Source organism: Apodemus sylvaticus, chromosome 12, assembly GCF_947179515.1.
Source record: "Apodemus sylvaticus chromosome 12, mApoSyl1.1, whole genome shotgun sequence".
Classification (NCBI taxonomy): Eukaryota; Metazoa; Chordata; class Mammalia; order Rodentia; family Muridae; genus Apodemus; species Apodemus sylvaticus.
The window spans coordinates 68588656-68604723 of NC_067483.1; the positions used below are offsets into that span (position 1 = coordinate 68588656).

The 16068-nt window shown below is 42.3% G+C and overlaps 1 protein-coding gene across 1 annotated transcript in view; it reads left to right on the forward strand.

Annotated features, from left to right (window-relative positions):
* The window catches only part of Slc9c2 (solute carrier family 9 member C2 (putative)), a 59822-nt gene extending 45028 nt beyond the window's left edge, over positions 1-14794 (forward strand). Inside the window, exons 22-27 of the mRNA XM_052200687.1 lie at positions 3317-3484; positions 4630-4761; positions 7620-7805; positions 8836-8920; positions 10303-10358; positions 14759-14794. Coding sequence (XP_052056647.1) covers positions 3317-3484; positions 4630-4761; positions 7620-7805; positions 8836-8920; positions 10303-10358; positions 14759-14794 — 663 coding nt within the window. The remainder of the gene's footprint in view (positions 1-3316; positions 3485-4629; positions 4762-7619; positions 7806-8835; positions 8921-10302; positions 10359-14758) is intronic.
* The last annotated feature ends 1274 nt before the right edge of the window (positions 14795-16068 follow it).

Genomic DNA, 16068 nt, shown 5'->3' on the forward strand with positions numbered 1-16068 from the left:
AGCTGACTACAGTGGTCCACTTGGCCTATACACTGATCAATTCCTAATTCCCAGCTGATGCTCTATGTGACAAGACTTTATCCTAGAGAAAAGAATATATTTGACTTCCAAATTTTATTTATTTATTAATAAGATTTATATTTATTTATTATGTGTAAGTACACTGTAGCTGTCTTCAGACATGAGAAGAGGGTATCAGAGCTCTCTCTCTCTCTCTCTCTCCTCTCTCTCTCTCTCTCTCTCTCTCTCTCTCTCTCTCTCTCTTTTTCAAGACAGGGTTTCTCTGTATAGCCCTGGCTGTCCTGGAACTCACTCTGTAGACCAGGCTGGTCTCGAACTCAGAAATCTGCCTGTATCTGCCTCTCAAGTGCTGGGATTAAAGACGTGTACCACCACTGCCCAGCACATTGGTGCTGGAATTTGAACTTATGGCCTTTGGAAGAGCAGTCAGGTGCTCTTATCCACTGAGCCATCTCTCTAGCCTAGGCTTTGAAATTTTAAAATGAGTATTTCAGACATTTTACTTACTGAGAAAATAAAGTGCTGTGGTGAGTCTAATATAAAGACAATGTAATACCAAGTGTCTGATTTCAGACAGTTTGTTCATTGATTAAACAGATGTGGACTTTGTTACTCTCACGAGCAAGCACTGATCATTCTAGGTACAGGACTGACAAAACTGAAAAAAAAATCTTTTTTAAAAAAAAGATTTATTTATTATTATGTGTAAGTACACTGTAGCTGTCTTCAGATACACCAGAAGAGGGTGTCAGATCCCATTATGGATGGTTGTGAGCCACCATATGGTTGCTGGGATTTGAACTCAGAACCTTTGGAAGAATAGTCAGTGCTCTTAACCACTGAGTCGTCTCTCCAGCCCCCTAAAAATATCTTGATTCATTTGGAACTCATTTTCCAGTGGAAGGATAAAAGAAGAGGGCATAATATACAAAATAAGTTAAATGCGTACACCGTAAATGCAACTTTATTCGTAGGATCAGAGTTGTCTTGGAGGCTTACTGCTGAGTAAGCTCACCCTTTCTAGTTCTTTCTGAACTCTGGCTGGCTAGTTCAAGTCAGCTGTTCCAGCTCAAACTCCTTTCCAAGATGACTAATGCAATCTGGCTTCTCTCAGCTTCTCACTGAATTGCTCTGCTTGGCCTCTCACTAACTTTGACAGTATGTTCTAATCTCCTTGCTCCTTTACATTCTGGCTTGTTCTGTCTTCACCTGTGTCCTGTCTCTGTAAAACTGCCTCTCTCTCTCTCTCTCTCTCTCTCTCTCTCTCTCTCTCTCTCTCTCTCTCTCTCTGTGTGTGTGTGTGTGTGTGTGAGTGTCTGTGTCTCTGTGTCTCTGTCTGTTTCTGTGCAGTTCTCTTAACTCGCCTCTTTTTCTTCTGCTGTTCTCTTGAGAGTTAGGTGTATCCTATCTCTGACTCATTTTGTCATATCTTTCTCTGATTTGTTATTTTGTCTGTCTATCAATTATACTTTCAAACATGGCTTCTTTCTTCTACAAACTAAATTTACCTTCATTAGTAAGGATTGAAGGTGTGTACTAAAGGTGTGTCTGTATTCCAGCCAGATCATACTGTAATCCAGAGTGTGTCTGGATCATGTAGACCTAGAAGGTCTTTGGATGTGGTCTCATATCAGAGCAGTCCATGTCACTGGATTAAAATTCCTCTTCAGTCCACATTTAGTATAGTAAAAGAGGTGTCCTAGGTATTAGGATTCTCTAGAAAAACTTCATTCTCAGAATGAAGATGTGTCTCCCAGAGGCCCTCTGATGCAGAGAGTGAACACACAACATTCCTTGTCTATGCTCAACTAGCTTTTTTTCATTCTTGCATAGTTCAGGGTTTGACTGAGTGAATGGTGCTCCTCATACTGGCTTGGTCAATAAACAATCAAGATAATCCCTCACACGTGCCCACAGATGAGTCTGATTTAGATAATTTCTCTGTTGAGACTCAGATGATTCTGTGAGGAGAAGGTGCCATTGCAACCCAGAGCCAGGCTTTCTGTGGGCAGAGGCCCTGGTAACAAAGCTAGTGCCCATGAAGGGACAATATTTTGAGTCCTTTGGATATGTCTCTCCCAGAATTTCACCTGTGGCTATCCGGTCCTGAGGATTTGTTTGTTTTGTTTCTTGAGACAGTGTTTCTGTGTGTAGCCCTGGATGTTCTGGGACTTGCTTTGTAGACCAGACTGGCCTTGAGTCTCTGCCTCCCGAGTGTTGCTGGGATTAAAATTAAAGACATGCACCACCTCTCTCTCTCTCTCTCTCTCTCTCTCTCTCTCTCTCTCTCTCTCTCTCTTTCTCTTTCCTTTCACAGTATTGGTGTGTCTCTCACTGCCTATGAAGAAAACAACATAGCATAAAAATGGGAAAATTAACTTATTTACAGCTCTGTCCATAAATGGGAAGAGGAAAATTCTCAATCTGTTTAGGCATTTCCCATAAAAATGAACAGAACTTAAAGAATATCCAGGAAATATGTGCATGGTGGTAGCTTTTACCTTGCAAAGTGAGTCTTCTGACATCAGGGATCCTGTGGACGGCTCATCCTTACTCTCAGCATGGAAATCCCAATTTCTAACCCCCTGTCGCAGCAGAACTCATCAGTGTCCTTTTGATACCTGCAAACAGATTTTGGCCTATAATGAAATCTCTTTGGAGTAATGTTCAAGTCTGAACACCAAATTTATTTTTGTTTCTTGCATCTCTTGTGTGTATCCTAAAGACACTTTTATACAGAGTTTTTATTGCATTTCCATTTTGACTGTGAAAAATTTCCATTTTCACAGAAGACCGTGTGTGGAGTTTTCTACCAGTGGTGTTATTTCAGCCCTCAGAAAATTTCAGATTTTGAGGTGTTTTAGATTTCAGCATGGGGCCCTCCAGCCAGTGGTATGTAAAAAGTACTACAGGGGTAAAGAACTTAGTTTTAATTTTTATAAAAGTAGTCAAGTGAGGCAGTGTGCTTTTGTTATATAATCCTTAGAAGAGTCTCGAGGCTTTTGTTTCTTTTGTTGTGTTATTGTTTTGTTTTCTGGTGCTAAGAATTGAGCTTTATGGTCTCAAGTGTTAGTGCAAGAGTCTTGCTTTTTATATAAGCAAATCCTTTGCCTTGAGGTATTGAAATACAAAATAAACCATGACTTTTGTGAGAGTTAATGCTTTCCAGTCACATTTCATTAAAGAATCTTTGACTCCCTCTGGAACAGTCATAAGAAAAAGTAGAGGCTATTGGTATATTCAAGGGACTTAACTTTTTTTTTTATTTCCCTTGTCATAATTTCTCCCCCAACAGTTACATAGCTCATCCCCCACCTTTGGGATAGACTCAAGCCAGAGGACTGAGAGACAGTACAAGATTATGTATACAGAGTATTGTACCAGTGGGGACGTACTTGGTGAGCTAAGCTGTTTGCTTAAGCGTGAAGTTGAATATACAGCCATCTGTGAAACTACACTGCAGGTACGGAATAGCTCTGTTGTAGGTTATCGGTTAATCCTCACTAAGGAAAGCCAGGATGAGTTATTTAATCTCCTTGAGTGTTGCTTTTCTTATTAAATAGAGAGGATGCCTGTCCTTTGATGTTATAAAGATGGGAAAAATATTTATGGTGCTATTCTGTTTGAAATGGTCACCATTCTGAAAGCAAGTGTTCTGTAACAATACTCACTTGTTTAAAAACTCCCTTTCTTTCGTTTTTCACTTGCCAAGTAACAAGTTACTTGTTCAACATGTAAGTAACCTGAAATCCCATTTGGTGTGGACGATCCCAATAAAAGGGAGCTAAAGTTCCTACTACGAATTGTTTTCAGGGTTTGAGGCTGATAGAAGGGACAGAGTAAAACACAGACTCTTAGGGGCATTGTGGAACAGCAGGAAGGAATGGTGTTTTATCAGATCATACTACATTGTTTCTGGAAGAGGAGAGAAAGCATGTATTTAGTCACATGTTTGAACGACCTCATGACAATTCATATAGCTTGAATTCTGACAGAGTACATAGAGTTTGCCTCTGGATAGGGGCACTGTAAGTAGGGAGCACTGTGGATTCATTACTGTGAGGGCTCAGTTCCTGAATCTCAGGCTTGTAAACCAAAAACTTCAACGTAACGGTTGAGTGATAAATAGCCTGGGCCTTTTTTTTTTAAGGCTTTTAAATTTTTTTTTTTTTACTTATGTGTAGTTGTGCTTGTACATGCACGCATGTGTGCACGCACGTGGAAGCGTGCACGTGTGCGAGTAGGTATTTATTCCAGGAGAGGCATTAGGTCCCTAGGAGCTGGGGTTATAGATGATTGGGAGCCACCTGACATGGGTGCTGGGAACCAAACCTGGGTCCTCTGGAGAAAAGCCAGTGCTCTTACCTGCTGAGTCAGCTCTGCAGTCCCTCTGGGGCGACTTTTTTAAGTTTATAGCTTTCACTGGACTGCAGATTTTTATCCTCTTATATAATGTTTCCACAATGCCAATTCTTTTAAATATCAGAGGATTATATTAGTGCTAGAGCATCATAGAGTTGGAAGTTCGCTTTCTGAGAGATGATGACCTTCTTGTTGAATGATGGACTGTAATTTAGCTGTCTGTAGCCTGGCACCTTGTTATTTCAGGCCTTCTTCATCTCCTTGGAGGATTTATATGAAGGTTTTGATGTCTTCTGGCCATCTCTAGAATATAAAATATGGCTCAAGCTTGCTCTTAGTATTGCAAATCAGTATTTTGAAGCAAGTATTGCTGGTGAGGTAAGTTATATGAGCAGAATATAAATGAATTGATAAGTACCAAATTTCTGATATAGTAGATCTTATATTTTTCAGACAAAGATAGAAAGGAAGGTGGCGACTTAGTTTAGGTTTTACTACTGTGAATGGACACCGTGACCAACTCTTGTTAAGGACAACATTTAATTAGTGCTGGTTTTTAAGTTCAGAGATTTTGTTCATTATCATCAAGGCAGGAGCATGGCAGCATCTAGGCAGGCATGACACTGGAAGAGCTGAGAGTTCTACATCTTATTCTAAGGCAAACAGAAGACTGACTTCCAGGCAGCTAGGATAAAGGGCCTTAAAGCCATGCCTACAGAGACACACTTCCTCCATCAAGGCCATACCTCCTAATAATACCACCTCCTAGGCCAAGCCCACAGTGGTGTCTGACTCTTTAAAATGAGTTTTAACTATTAGAGTTAAAATGAGTTTTAGCTACTGTCTCATCCTGAATCCCTGTGCCGTTAACAGTCTTATCACAATTAATCTTTCCAGACTACCTGAAAGATTGTTTAAAAAAAAAACAAATCAGAAAATATTAACTAGGAAGATCTTCCAAAGCAAAGCATATCATTAATTAGAAGTTAAGGGACAGCCCTGAACATGCATCTTCTAGTTCTTTCAGGAACTTTGTTGAGGTGACTAAGTCCTGTTTATGAACTTTTCCTCCAACAAGGTTTATAGAGTATAACTACAAACCTTGGGTTAAAAAGAGTGTGGCCTCCAAGCCAGCCAGTTTCATTTACAATACCTCAATAATAATGCTCAGGAAAATTCTGGAGTAAGGAGACTAGGATTTATCGCCTTTTATATTGTCTCTCCATGAAGAGTAAGACAATTGCTAGTATAGAATGAGCCTCCTGAGAGGAAAGTTAAGGCCAGGGTGTTGGACTTTCTGACAGCGTGGCAACGGTCAGGATCATAATCATGCTGCAATTCAGAAGCCATGCAAATTCATGATGCAAATGAGAATGGTCAGAAATAAAATGTTAAGGGCAATAATATTTATGTACAATCCACTTAATCTAGCTAGATTAAGCTATTGCTAGATTGCAACCTAATGGTTAGCTCATGGTTCAAAGTAAAGTCTATTGTGGCAGAGGAATCAGGGCGGCAGGAGCTTGAAGCAGCTGAACCCATGACGTCCACAGCGGTGCAGAGAGGAGTGAGTGCACACCAGTGCTCCGTCTTCCTTCTCTACTCAGTGCTGGCTCGGGATCCTCCGCCCGCAATGACGATTAATTAATTGATTAATAAAGATTATATTAATTAACACAATCAAGACAATCCCTCACAGGCATGCCCAGAGGGTCACCTCCCTAGATTCTTTCTAGTTGACAACACTAATCATTACCTCCCCAGTCTTTCTCCTCAGGGAATGTCTATTAGATCCCACTGGATAAGTTTAGAATCTAATTTATTCTGCTTAGCCACAAACTCATTTCATTTTCCCCCCAATAACCTAGTGAAGGGGAGGGGCTAAGAGGCTGTTCAAGATCAAAGAATGTAAAAACAGGAAAAAAATAGCACTTTGGGTCTTAAATCATATTTTATACAACTTGAGAAACTTGATTGTGGTCTGATTATTAGATGATACCAAGGAGTTCATAATTACTTATTAGGTATTTAATGACATCGTGGTCAGGCAAGCAATGCTTTAAAAACCTCATTTTTGATTGAGGGTAGGGAAATTGAGGCAAGACGATCAAGAGCAACAGTTGGCCAACCCCGATTACAGACTGAGATTCTGTCTTAAAACAAAACCAGAAATAAAACAAACACAAATATTTTTAGGTGTGAAAAACTGAAATGAGAGGAAAGTAGGATTTGTTTCAAAATACAACAACAACAACAACAACAACAGAAGTATAGAGCAATAGTGAGAAGATTTTAGGAATTATTTCCTCTAATAATCCCATGAAAGAGATAATCAGCCAATAATTTTTAGCACCCCAGACATGTGTTAGATAACATTCTCATCCACCTCTACGTCAATCAATATGCAGGCATTCTCAAGCCTAAATATCACACTTTTAGTTTCCCTTGTTGCAAAATCGTAGATAAAATGTTGGCTGATTTACTCGTGTTTGTTGGTGCCCTGGGTACTGTGCTGATACCCTCCAGAAAATAACCCCAGTTGCCAGTGACTGACACCAAGGAGTGCCTGAGAGTGAGGCTGGCTCCTGCCAGCAGGGAACGTCTGCTCCAGGCTTTTCTCCGTGGGTTGTACCTGGATGCTTTTATCTTCACAGAGTGCCCTCCCTGCATCCAAGTTTGTCTACAACTGTCTCCCACTCCCACACAGCTTCATCACCAACTGCATCTCCGTAGCCCTACTTCCAAACAGAGACATATTCTGAGATGCCAAAGGTCAGAACATCAAGTAAGACCTTTAGAAAAGGGGACTCAATTCCACCCACAAAAGCATCCATTCAGTTCCAAAGTCTATGATTCAGAGCCACCATCACATATAGCCCAAATGAAGTGCCTTGATTGCTCTGGTTTCCGCTTTTGGTCATTATTGCTTATTCAGTTGTCACGTGAGACATTTGCTTACTGCCAGAAGAAACCTATGAGTCTTAAGCCTGGTTAACTCTAGAAATCCTATAGCACATAGCTGATCACATGGAATACATGGTGAAGCTGAAGGTTCCTTCATTAGGCAGGGCAACCAAATTCAAAGTCATTTGCAGAAGCCAGGCTACGCTAAGTTCTGTTGATTCCTGGATCTAGGTGCAATCTGACTTCCCCAAGTAACCAAGACCAGTGCAACTGTTTCCTTCTTGATATCATGTATCTATTTTTTAGACTTATACAGTGTAATCTCCTTGTAGGATTTAAAGTTTCAGAAGTGTGTGATGTTCAATCATGCATATGTGGAGACTCTGTCAAGCTATAATGAAATGACTCTTAATCATGTGACTATGAAATTCATTATTCTTGTGTATGGCAATGTGATCAATAGCAAGACGGAAGAAACACATATTGCACCCTGCATCATTCCTAAGTCTTGTGAGCAGGTAAGGAGCATAATTTATTTTTATTTTTCTTTTTTTCTTTTTTTTTTAAGATGTACTTATTTATTATATGTAAGTACACTGTAGCTGTATTCAGACACACCAGAAGAACGCATCAGATCTCATTACAGATGGTTGTGAACCACCATGTGGTTGCTGGGATTTGAACTCAGGACCTCCAGAAGAGCAATCAGTGCTCTTAACCGCTGAGTCATCTCTCCAGCCCTGGGAGCATAATTTCTAAAGAGCCCATTTGTTTTGCATGGTGCTCCCCAAGCAGTTTTAAAGCTCAGACAGTAACAGCTAATTGTGTATTTAATTTAAATTTAAATTTGGAGTCTGGATGTAAGGGCTTAGTGGCACCTACCGGATGTAAGAATCAAGCAAGCAGCTTCGCTCTTCTGACTTTTAGTTTGCTACTTAATGCAATGAGGATGCTGGCAGCAGCCCAATTGTTAGGCTAATATGAGGACTAAATGAAACAATTCATATTTAGAGATGCTGGCTTAATCTCTGTTCTTCTGCTCCTAGCATCTCAGGAGGCCAGTGGGAAGGCTGGTCATGGGTAGTTGATCTTCAGTATAGGTGTAAAAGTTATCCGAGGCTTGCTAGCCATTCTCTTCTTTCCATATGGGGGTATTCTAGTCCAGTTACAAGCAAGGAGTAGAAGTTTTTCATTTGGCTTCCATAAACATGCAAACGACAATTTTCTGGCCTAAGATTTCTTTGACGCAACACGAAAGAAGATTTCAAAATAAACAGACAGGGCCTGTGTAGTAAATGCTGGAGTCCCAGCAGTTTGTCAGGGAGAGATGATAGCAGGTTAGAGGCCAGCCTGGGCTAAGTCATGAGTTCCTGCCTCAGAACACTAGAAAACAGGCAGACAGACATGCACACGCACACAGCTTCGGTTGGAGACCTAGTGCTAAGTTTCAGTTTATTTCTTGCAGCCTTTACAAAGAAGATTGGGAAGCAGCCACTTAGGGATCAGATGTCTGCTCTTCTGACCACTTTTTATTTCTATTGCCTGTAGATCCAGGGAATTGCAGATGTAAGCAAGCTTCTCATAATCCCCACCTCTGAGCCTGTCAAAAACGATGCCACCTCCCATGCCATGGGTAAGGGATGATACATAGCTTTTTAGTGGTGAGAAAACTATTGTGAACCGTTTCAACAAATGCAAATTTCTTTTAATCCCAGAAGGCGATTGGATTGGAGGTGGTTCCCACCCTGGGGCCCACACAGGATGTCACTTTGCTTTTGGGAGGTCACCGATCAAAGACTCAGGTCGAGGCTCTAAAATCCATGTGGCCTCTCCTCTGTCCCTCCTCCCTCTCTATTCTTGACAGCTAACAACAAGTCCTGGTAAACTGAGCCACAAAGTGATATTGGGGTGCTGTTGACATGGGGAGAGGGGAAGACTCCCACTGTGGGGTCAGGCAGAGGTGGGAAACTGGTCTGCTCCCCAGGAACTGAAGGGCACACGGAGCCTGACACCCTCCCCTCCCCCGCTTGAGTATTACAAGCTACAGTCACTGGCACAAGATCAATGGCTTGCATAATTACACTTTGAAGGTCACTAAGTAATTGCCGTCAGTAGATGCAGTTCTCAATCTTGCTACCGAGCACTGATTATCCAGAGAACACTAGGTAGGAAGGCTTTGATCTGGAGAAAATATGCCCAGGGATTTCATTCTGTGCTCATTGTCCTTGCCTTGCTGGGTTCAATCACAACACCATCCCACCTGTCCCAGTTCGAGTACAGACGGCTTGGGTGTTATGGTACATGGGAGCATGTAAATCTTCTTCTTTTTTTAATGTATACAAGTGCTCTGTCTTTCTGTATGGCTGCACGTTAGAAGAGAGTATCAGATCCCATTACAGATGGTTCTGAGCGACCATGCGGTTGCTGGGAATTGAACTCAGGACCTCTGGAAGAGCAACCAGTGCTCTTGACCACTGAGCCATCTATCTCTCCAGCATGGACCATGCAATTCTTAATGAGTTGCTAGTTTGAGAGGAGACCACTCTTTCATTAGCCCCCTGGCAAGACACTAGACCAAAGGAAGCAGTAGTATTCTGTGGTGGGCTTGAGACAAAACTCAAAAATGGTAAGCCTAGTTTCTTGAGTTTGGACCCTGACACGTATTTTGCTTTGAAATTTTTCAATAAGTTGCCATGGGAAAAAAAAATAGAAAAGTGAGGTTGTCTGGCAACGATGAATGAGATAGCAACCGACTTGTGTGGCAGGAGTTCTCCATAGTCCACACTATACCCTCTTGCCTGGACTCAGCCTGCTTGTTTGTGGGACCTGCTTGCCAGTCCATATAGTAGACCTTTAGGAGCTTATTAGCAAAACTCCAAGGGAAGAAAGTCAAGGGTCCATTTGGAAAGGGGAAGGAGAAGAGAAGACTTACATGGAGAGAGCAGAATGGTATCCCAAACCTCCTGCTGCCTTTACTCAAATGTTCCCTTTTTTCCCTCTCCCTCTTCATCTCAGTCAACACCGGTCTTCGAACGACCAAGAAAGACTATAACTGGAAAAGAAAAGATGAGGTAATAAACCGGGCACTTGGGATAGGTTTTCCTTATTGTGACTATTAATCTGCATAGCTACAGATGCAGCTAAATTGGGTAAATCAGGTGCGGTGGCACACACCTGTATCTCAGCACTCGGGAGGCAGGGCTGGAGGACGGGGAGCTTAAGGTCATTCTTAGCCAGCTCCCTAGCAAGTCTGAGAGCAGCCCAAGGGTGCGACCCTGTTTCTGGCCGGCGGCGGCGGTGGTGGTGGTGGTGGTGGTGGTGGTGGTGGTGGTGCACGCCTGTAATCCCAGCACTTGGGAGGCAGAGGCAGACGGATTTCTGGAGGCCAGCCTGGGCTACAGAGTGAGTTCCAGGACAGCCAGGGCTATACAGAGACCCTGTCTCAAAAAACCAAAGAGAGAGAGAGAGAGAGAGAGAGAGAGAGAGAGAGAGAGAGAGAGAGAGAGAGAGAGAGAGAGAGAGAGAGAGACCCTGTTTCTAAATATATAAAAAAGTAGTGAGCTGAGGGAGCAAAATGCAGGTAGTGAGAAAAGACACCTTGTTACAACTGCGTTGGCCTAACTGAGACAAAACTAATCTGCATTACTTAAAAAAGGGAACACTGTTTTGAATCCTGTAACTTTGAGGGCCGGGGAAATGGCTCGGCGGCTAGTGTGTTTCCTCTACAGATTTTGAGGACCCTACGTTCGGGTACCCCATCTTCATGGAAAAGCTGGGCATGGCAGCACGCCGCAGTAGCTTGTGAATAGGAGAGGTGGATTGTGGGACTCCTTAGTCCGCCGGTCTAAAATCTATTCCAGGCTCCGTAAAAGACCTTGTCTTAAAAATAAAATAACTAAATTATGGAGACGTGATAGGGGAGCGATCTGAGTACATCATCTCCGGCTCCCCTTCCAGACACAGGCATGATGTCATGCACACATGTTCACATGCGCATGGACAACATAGACATGTGTAGTTGACACACCTAGGTTTCCTCACCTCATTCTTTCTCAAGCCTTACGTCAGAAAGCAAGGATCTGTGGGGAGAGGAGGAACACCCGTCCAGACAAGACCCAAGCAGAGCTGTCTAAGTGGTCATGCTTTTCCCGTTCGGAGTGTGCTATTGGGGAGGCTGTCCCGCCAGGCCTCTAAGGCCGGGCTTGTGAAGCCACAGGCTGATCGTGGGCATCGTCCTAGAGTAGCATCCAAATTAACTGCTAATTTCCTTATAAACTATCAGTTTTATATCAACATTATTGAGTAGGATGGCAAACTTATTTGGATTTTTATTTATTATTATTATTAATTTTGGATTTTGAGTTTTTTTTCAAGACAGGGTTTCTCTGTGTAGCCCTGGCTGTCCTGGAATTCACTCTGTAGACCAGGCTGGCCTCGAATTCAGAAATCTGCCTGCCTCTGCCTCCCAGAGTGCTAGGATTACAGGCATGGGCCACCACTGCCCGGCTGGATTTTTAAAGATAAAGACAGAAACTTTAAAAAGTATTAGTTTATTTAATTAAAATATCATTACATCACTTCTCCCTCCCTCTTTGCTCTCTAACTCCTCTCCTGTTCCCCCTCAAATTCATGGCCTCTTATTTTTTAAATTATTGTCATTAGACTTGTGTGTATGTGTGTGTGTGTGTGTAAGTATTAAACTTCAGGCTGGAGAGATGGCTCAGTTGTTAAGAGCACTGACTGCTCTTCCAGATGTCCTGAGTTTAATTCCCAGTAACCACATGGTGACTCAAACCATCTGTAATGGGGTCTGATGCCCTCTTCTGGTGTGTATGAAGATAGTACTTATATACATAAAGTACATAATTAAAAAAAAAAGATTTAAAAAAAAAAACCTCCATTTAGTGCTGCTTATCTGGATATTTGGGGTGGAGGCTGACCACTTGGGATTAGATAACCATTTATTTGGGGTTCATCTCTGGGAAAGATTGATTCTCCCTGACTCAGCAGTTTGTAATTGCCTGTATCACATCTAGGGGTGACTCCTCCAATCACGTTGGCATGTCCACTGGTGTCATTGTTCAGGTCTTGCTTAGACCACCATATTGTTGAGATTTCACGGGTGTAGGATGTGACCTTGCAGCATAGTTTCTCTTCCCCTGGTTATAGCCATCTTTGTAGCCATCTTCTGTGATGTTCCCTGAGCCTTAGGTGGAAAAGACTGTATTGTAGCTGTATCCACTCGGGGGTGGGAGTGGGCGTTGAGCCACAGAGTCAGTCGTTTTACATTTTGACTAGCTGTGACCTTCTGTAATGGTCTCTGTCTGCTGCAAAAGAAGTTCCTTTGAAGAAGGACAAGAGCTACATTTACCTATGAGTATGTGGGTAAGTATTTAGAATGTAGTTAGGCATTTTACTTGTTTAGGAAACCAGCAATAGTAGTTGCCGCTGAGACATAAATGCTATTACTACACCTTTTTGGGATACTTGAGGTGCTGATCACTGCTGTGGGTCATAAACATTCCAACAAAACCCAGAAATTTTGAAATGTGATTTTCAAGCCATGTATAGTTTTGCTTTCACTTTTCTTGATCTCCTCAGCTAGAGCTGATGTGGAGAAGTCTGAGCAGTGCTAGAAGCCATGCTTACATCGTGAACGCAGGGCACTTGTTACCCTGGGCCAGAACAGAATAGAGAGCCAGGTGGTAGGATTGTCTGCAACTCTCAGGATGGTAGGGCCCCTCTCTCCGTTTAGTCTCCTACTAGCTCTGTTGAAGCAACGCCTACCTCTTGGTGGAGTGCATGAGCAGATAGGTCTGACAGGTTGACTGGGCATAGGAGTGATGGGTGCTAAGGCCAGGCTTTAGGGGCCTTCAACAGCCTGCCTCATTCTGATTTCTAATGGCTAGATGTCCTCTAAGCAAAAGTCAGACACACACACACACACACACAGACACACACATACACACACACACACATACACACACACACATACACACACATACACACACACACAGAAACAGACACACACACACAGACACACACAGACACACACACACATACACACACACACAGAAACACAGACACACACACATACACACACAGACACACAGACACACACACACAGACACACAGACACACACACACACACACACACACACAGACACACACACACCATCCTCAAGGAGATGTCCACGATAATGTTCTTTTAAGTGAAGATTTCGTCCTATCACCTACATTTATGATGAAGGTAATATGCAGTGTGCTTGTCAGAGGAAATGGCAGCTGCACCCATTAAGGTCATGGGCAGTGTTCCTTTTAAACATTTGTTTATTTTATATTTGTGAGAACACTGTCACTGTCTTCAGACACATCAGAAGAATGCATCAGATCCTCTTACAGATGGTTGTTAAGCCACCATGTGGTTGCTGGGAATTGAGCTCAAGACCTCCGAAGAGCAGCCAGTGCTCTTAACAGCTGAGCCATCTCCCAGCCCCCAGTGTAAGGACCAGCTCAGCAATTTTTAGGTAGCTCTTCTAGGGTCATCCTCTCCTCACTCTGACAGGACCCTCACTAGAGTCAGACAGCTGGGCTTCTCACACCTCACTCTTTCTTCCAGGCCTCATCATTATCACTATTATTTGTAGGGCCGGGGAATTGAACCCGGGGCCTCAAGCATTCTAGGGGAGCAGAGTACCAGTGAGTCATATTTCCAGCCCATAGGCCCCATTGTTTTCTTAAAAGTTTTCACTTCTGCAATTTGTGGAAAAAGTTTCCAGGTACTCCATAGTGACTCATAAAGCTAACTAGAATTTAAATTTCCTGGCACTTCTCTTCTAAAGCACACCTTTGATAGTTGAATGTATGTAATGCCCATTGCTAATTAAATGCTCCTGCTAGGCAATGGTGGTAGATGCCTTTGATCCCAGCACTTGGGGGGCAAAGACAGGTGGATCTTTATGAGTTAGAGGTTGGCCTGGCCTTAACAGTCAGAACTGTTACACAGATAAACTGTCTCAAAAAAACAAAAACAAAAAATTAATGCAGTTTCTCTTTATGGTATAGAAATAAATATATGGGGCTGAAGAGATGGCTCAGTGGTTAACAGATCTTGCTGCTCTTGCAGAGGAATCAAGTTTGGTTCTCAACACCCCCACTGGTAGCTCACAACCATCTCTAACTCCAATTCCAGGGGATCCAGGTATTATATAGGCACTAGGCACACACAGTACACATACATGCAGGTAAAACACCCAGGCACATAAAATAAAAACAAATGACTAAATAAAAATTAGAAATATGCATGTTAATCATATTGTAATTCAGAGCCCTTAGCATGTAAGCTCTTTTAAGGGAAAATGTGCCAAATATGAAAATAGAAACCTTTCCTTAATTTCTGATTCCATTTAACTGGTAAGAAGCCTTTTTGGAAGTGCTCATAGTCTAATATTTTTGACTTTCTTTTTTGCAGTTTGAAAGTGGACACCTCCTTAGGAAGACATATTAATGAGACAGCTCTGGCGTGTGGAATCAGGTAAAGGCAGATATGACGGCGCAATTTAGAAATGACGCCAACTTAGAAACTGCCCCAACTGTTCACTGCCGCATTAGTTTTATAAGCAGTTAATGGGCCTCCACGAACACTTCAGATCTTTAGTAGTTGCATTATACGTGAGATACTCAAAATTCTTCAAGATAATATAAAATCCTTTAAAACTTAGTGTTGATGGAACTCTTTCCCTTAGCTGAGCACAAGTCATAACAGTAAGTTGGCAAATGAGGTGTATGTACAGTTAATGCAGTACCTGCAGATTTTCCTTGTGAAGTTGCCATACTTAGTGACTCTCTGACTTTCTGTGTTTTCCCTCTCTAGTTTAATGTGCTGAAGATGGGAAAATGCTCCACGATATTGGTCACTGAAAGCAAAGTTTGGGAGGAGGCTGCATTCTTAACATTGCACAGTCCTGTCCAATGGAAATTTCTGCTTTATTTTTCAAAGTCAAATAAAGGGGAATGCTATGGTTAATGAATAACTGTTCAGAGTCCATTATTTCTCCTCACTTCAACCAGACTGAGAATATATGATAGTTTTGAGAAAACAAGGAGAGGTAAATAAATTAAATGAAAAAGCTGAAGCTTTCAAACCTTCTCAGGACGGGTTCTGAGTGGTCTTATGGGTGTCAAGAAATACCAGGTGTGACTGCACACTGCTGAAACTTGACTGTACTTGACCACAGAGCTTCATTTTTTTTCTGATCTAATTCCTCTGGTGCTGTCACTTAAGGGTGACGTGGACCAAGCCCTTTCCTGTGCCTCACCCACGCTCATCGTTGGACTTGGCCTCTAACGTCCTGGGTGGTCCACTTGCTTTTCAGAAGTAGTGGAAAGAACTTTCAAACTAGGTGGAGGGCTGCTTACTTTTGATCATCAGTTTGCCATAACAGAGACTTGAGGAGAGAGCCTCAGTTGAGGAATTACCTAGTTTGAATGGGCTCATGGACAATTTTGTGGTGGGGATTGTCTTGACTGTTAACTGATGTAGGATCCAGTCTCTCTTGGGGTGGTACCATTTCATGGGTGGTGCCCTATATGGAGATTTATCTGTCATTGGAGAAAAATACTCATGGCCATTCCAGCAAGAATGCCTATTAGTGTGAGTCTAAAATGTTAACATGCTTTTAAAATGTTGACAACAGTTTTCTGATCAGGATTTTATTTGTTGAACCTCAAAATGCAGAATTCAGAAATGGCCACCCACACTACTAGGATGTTGAGTAGTAA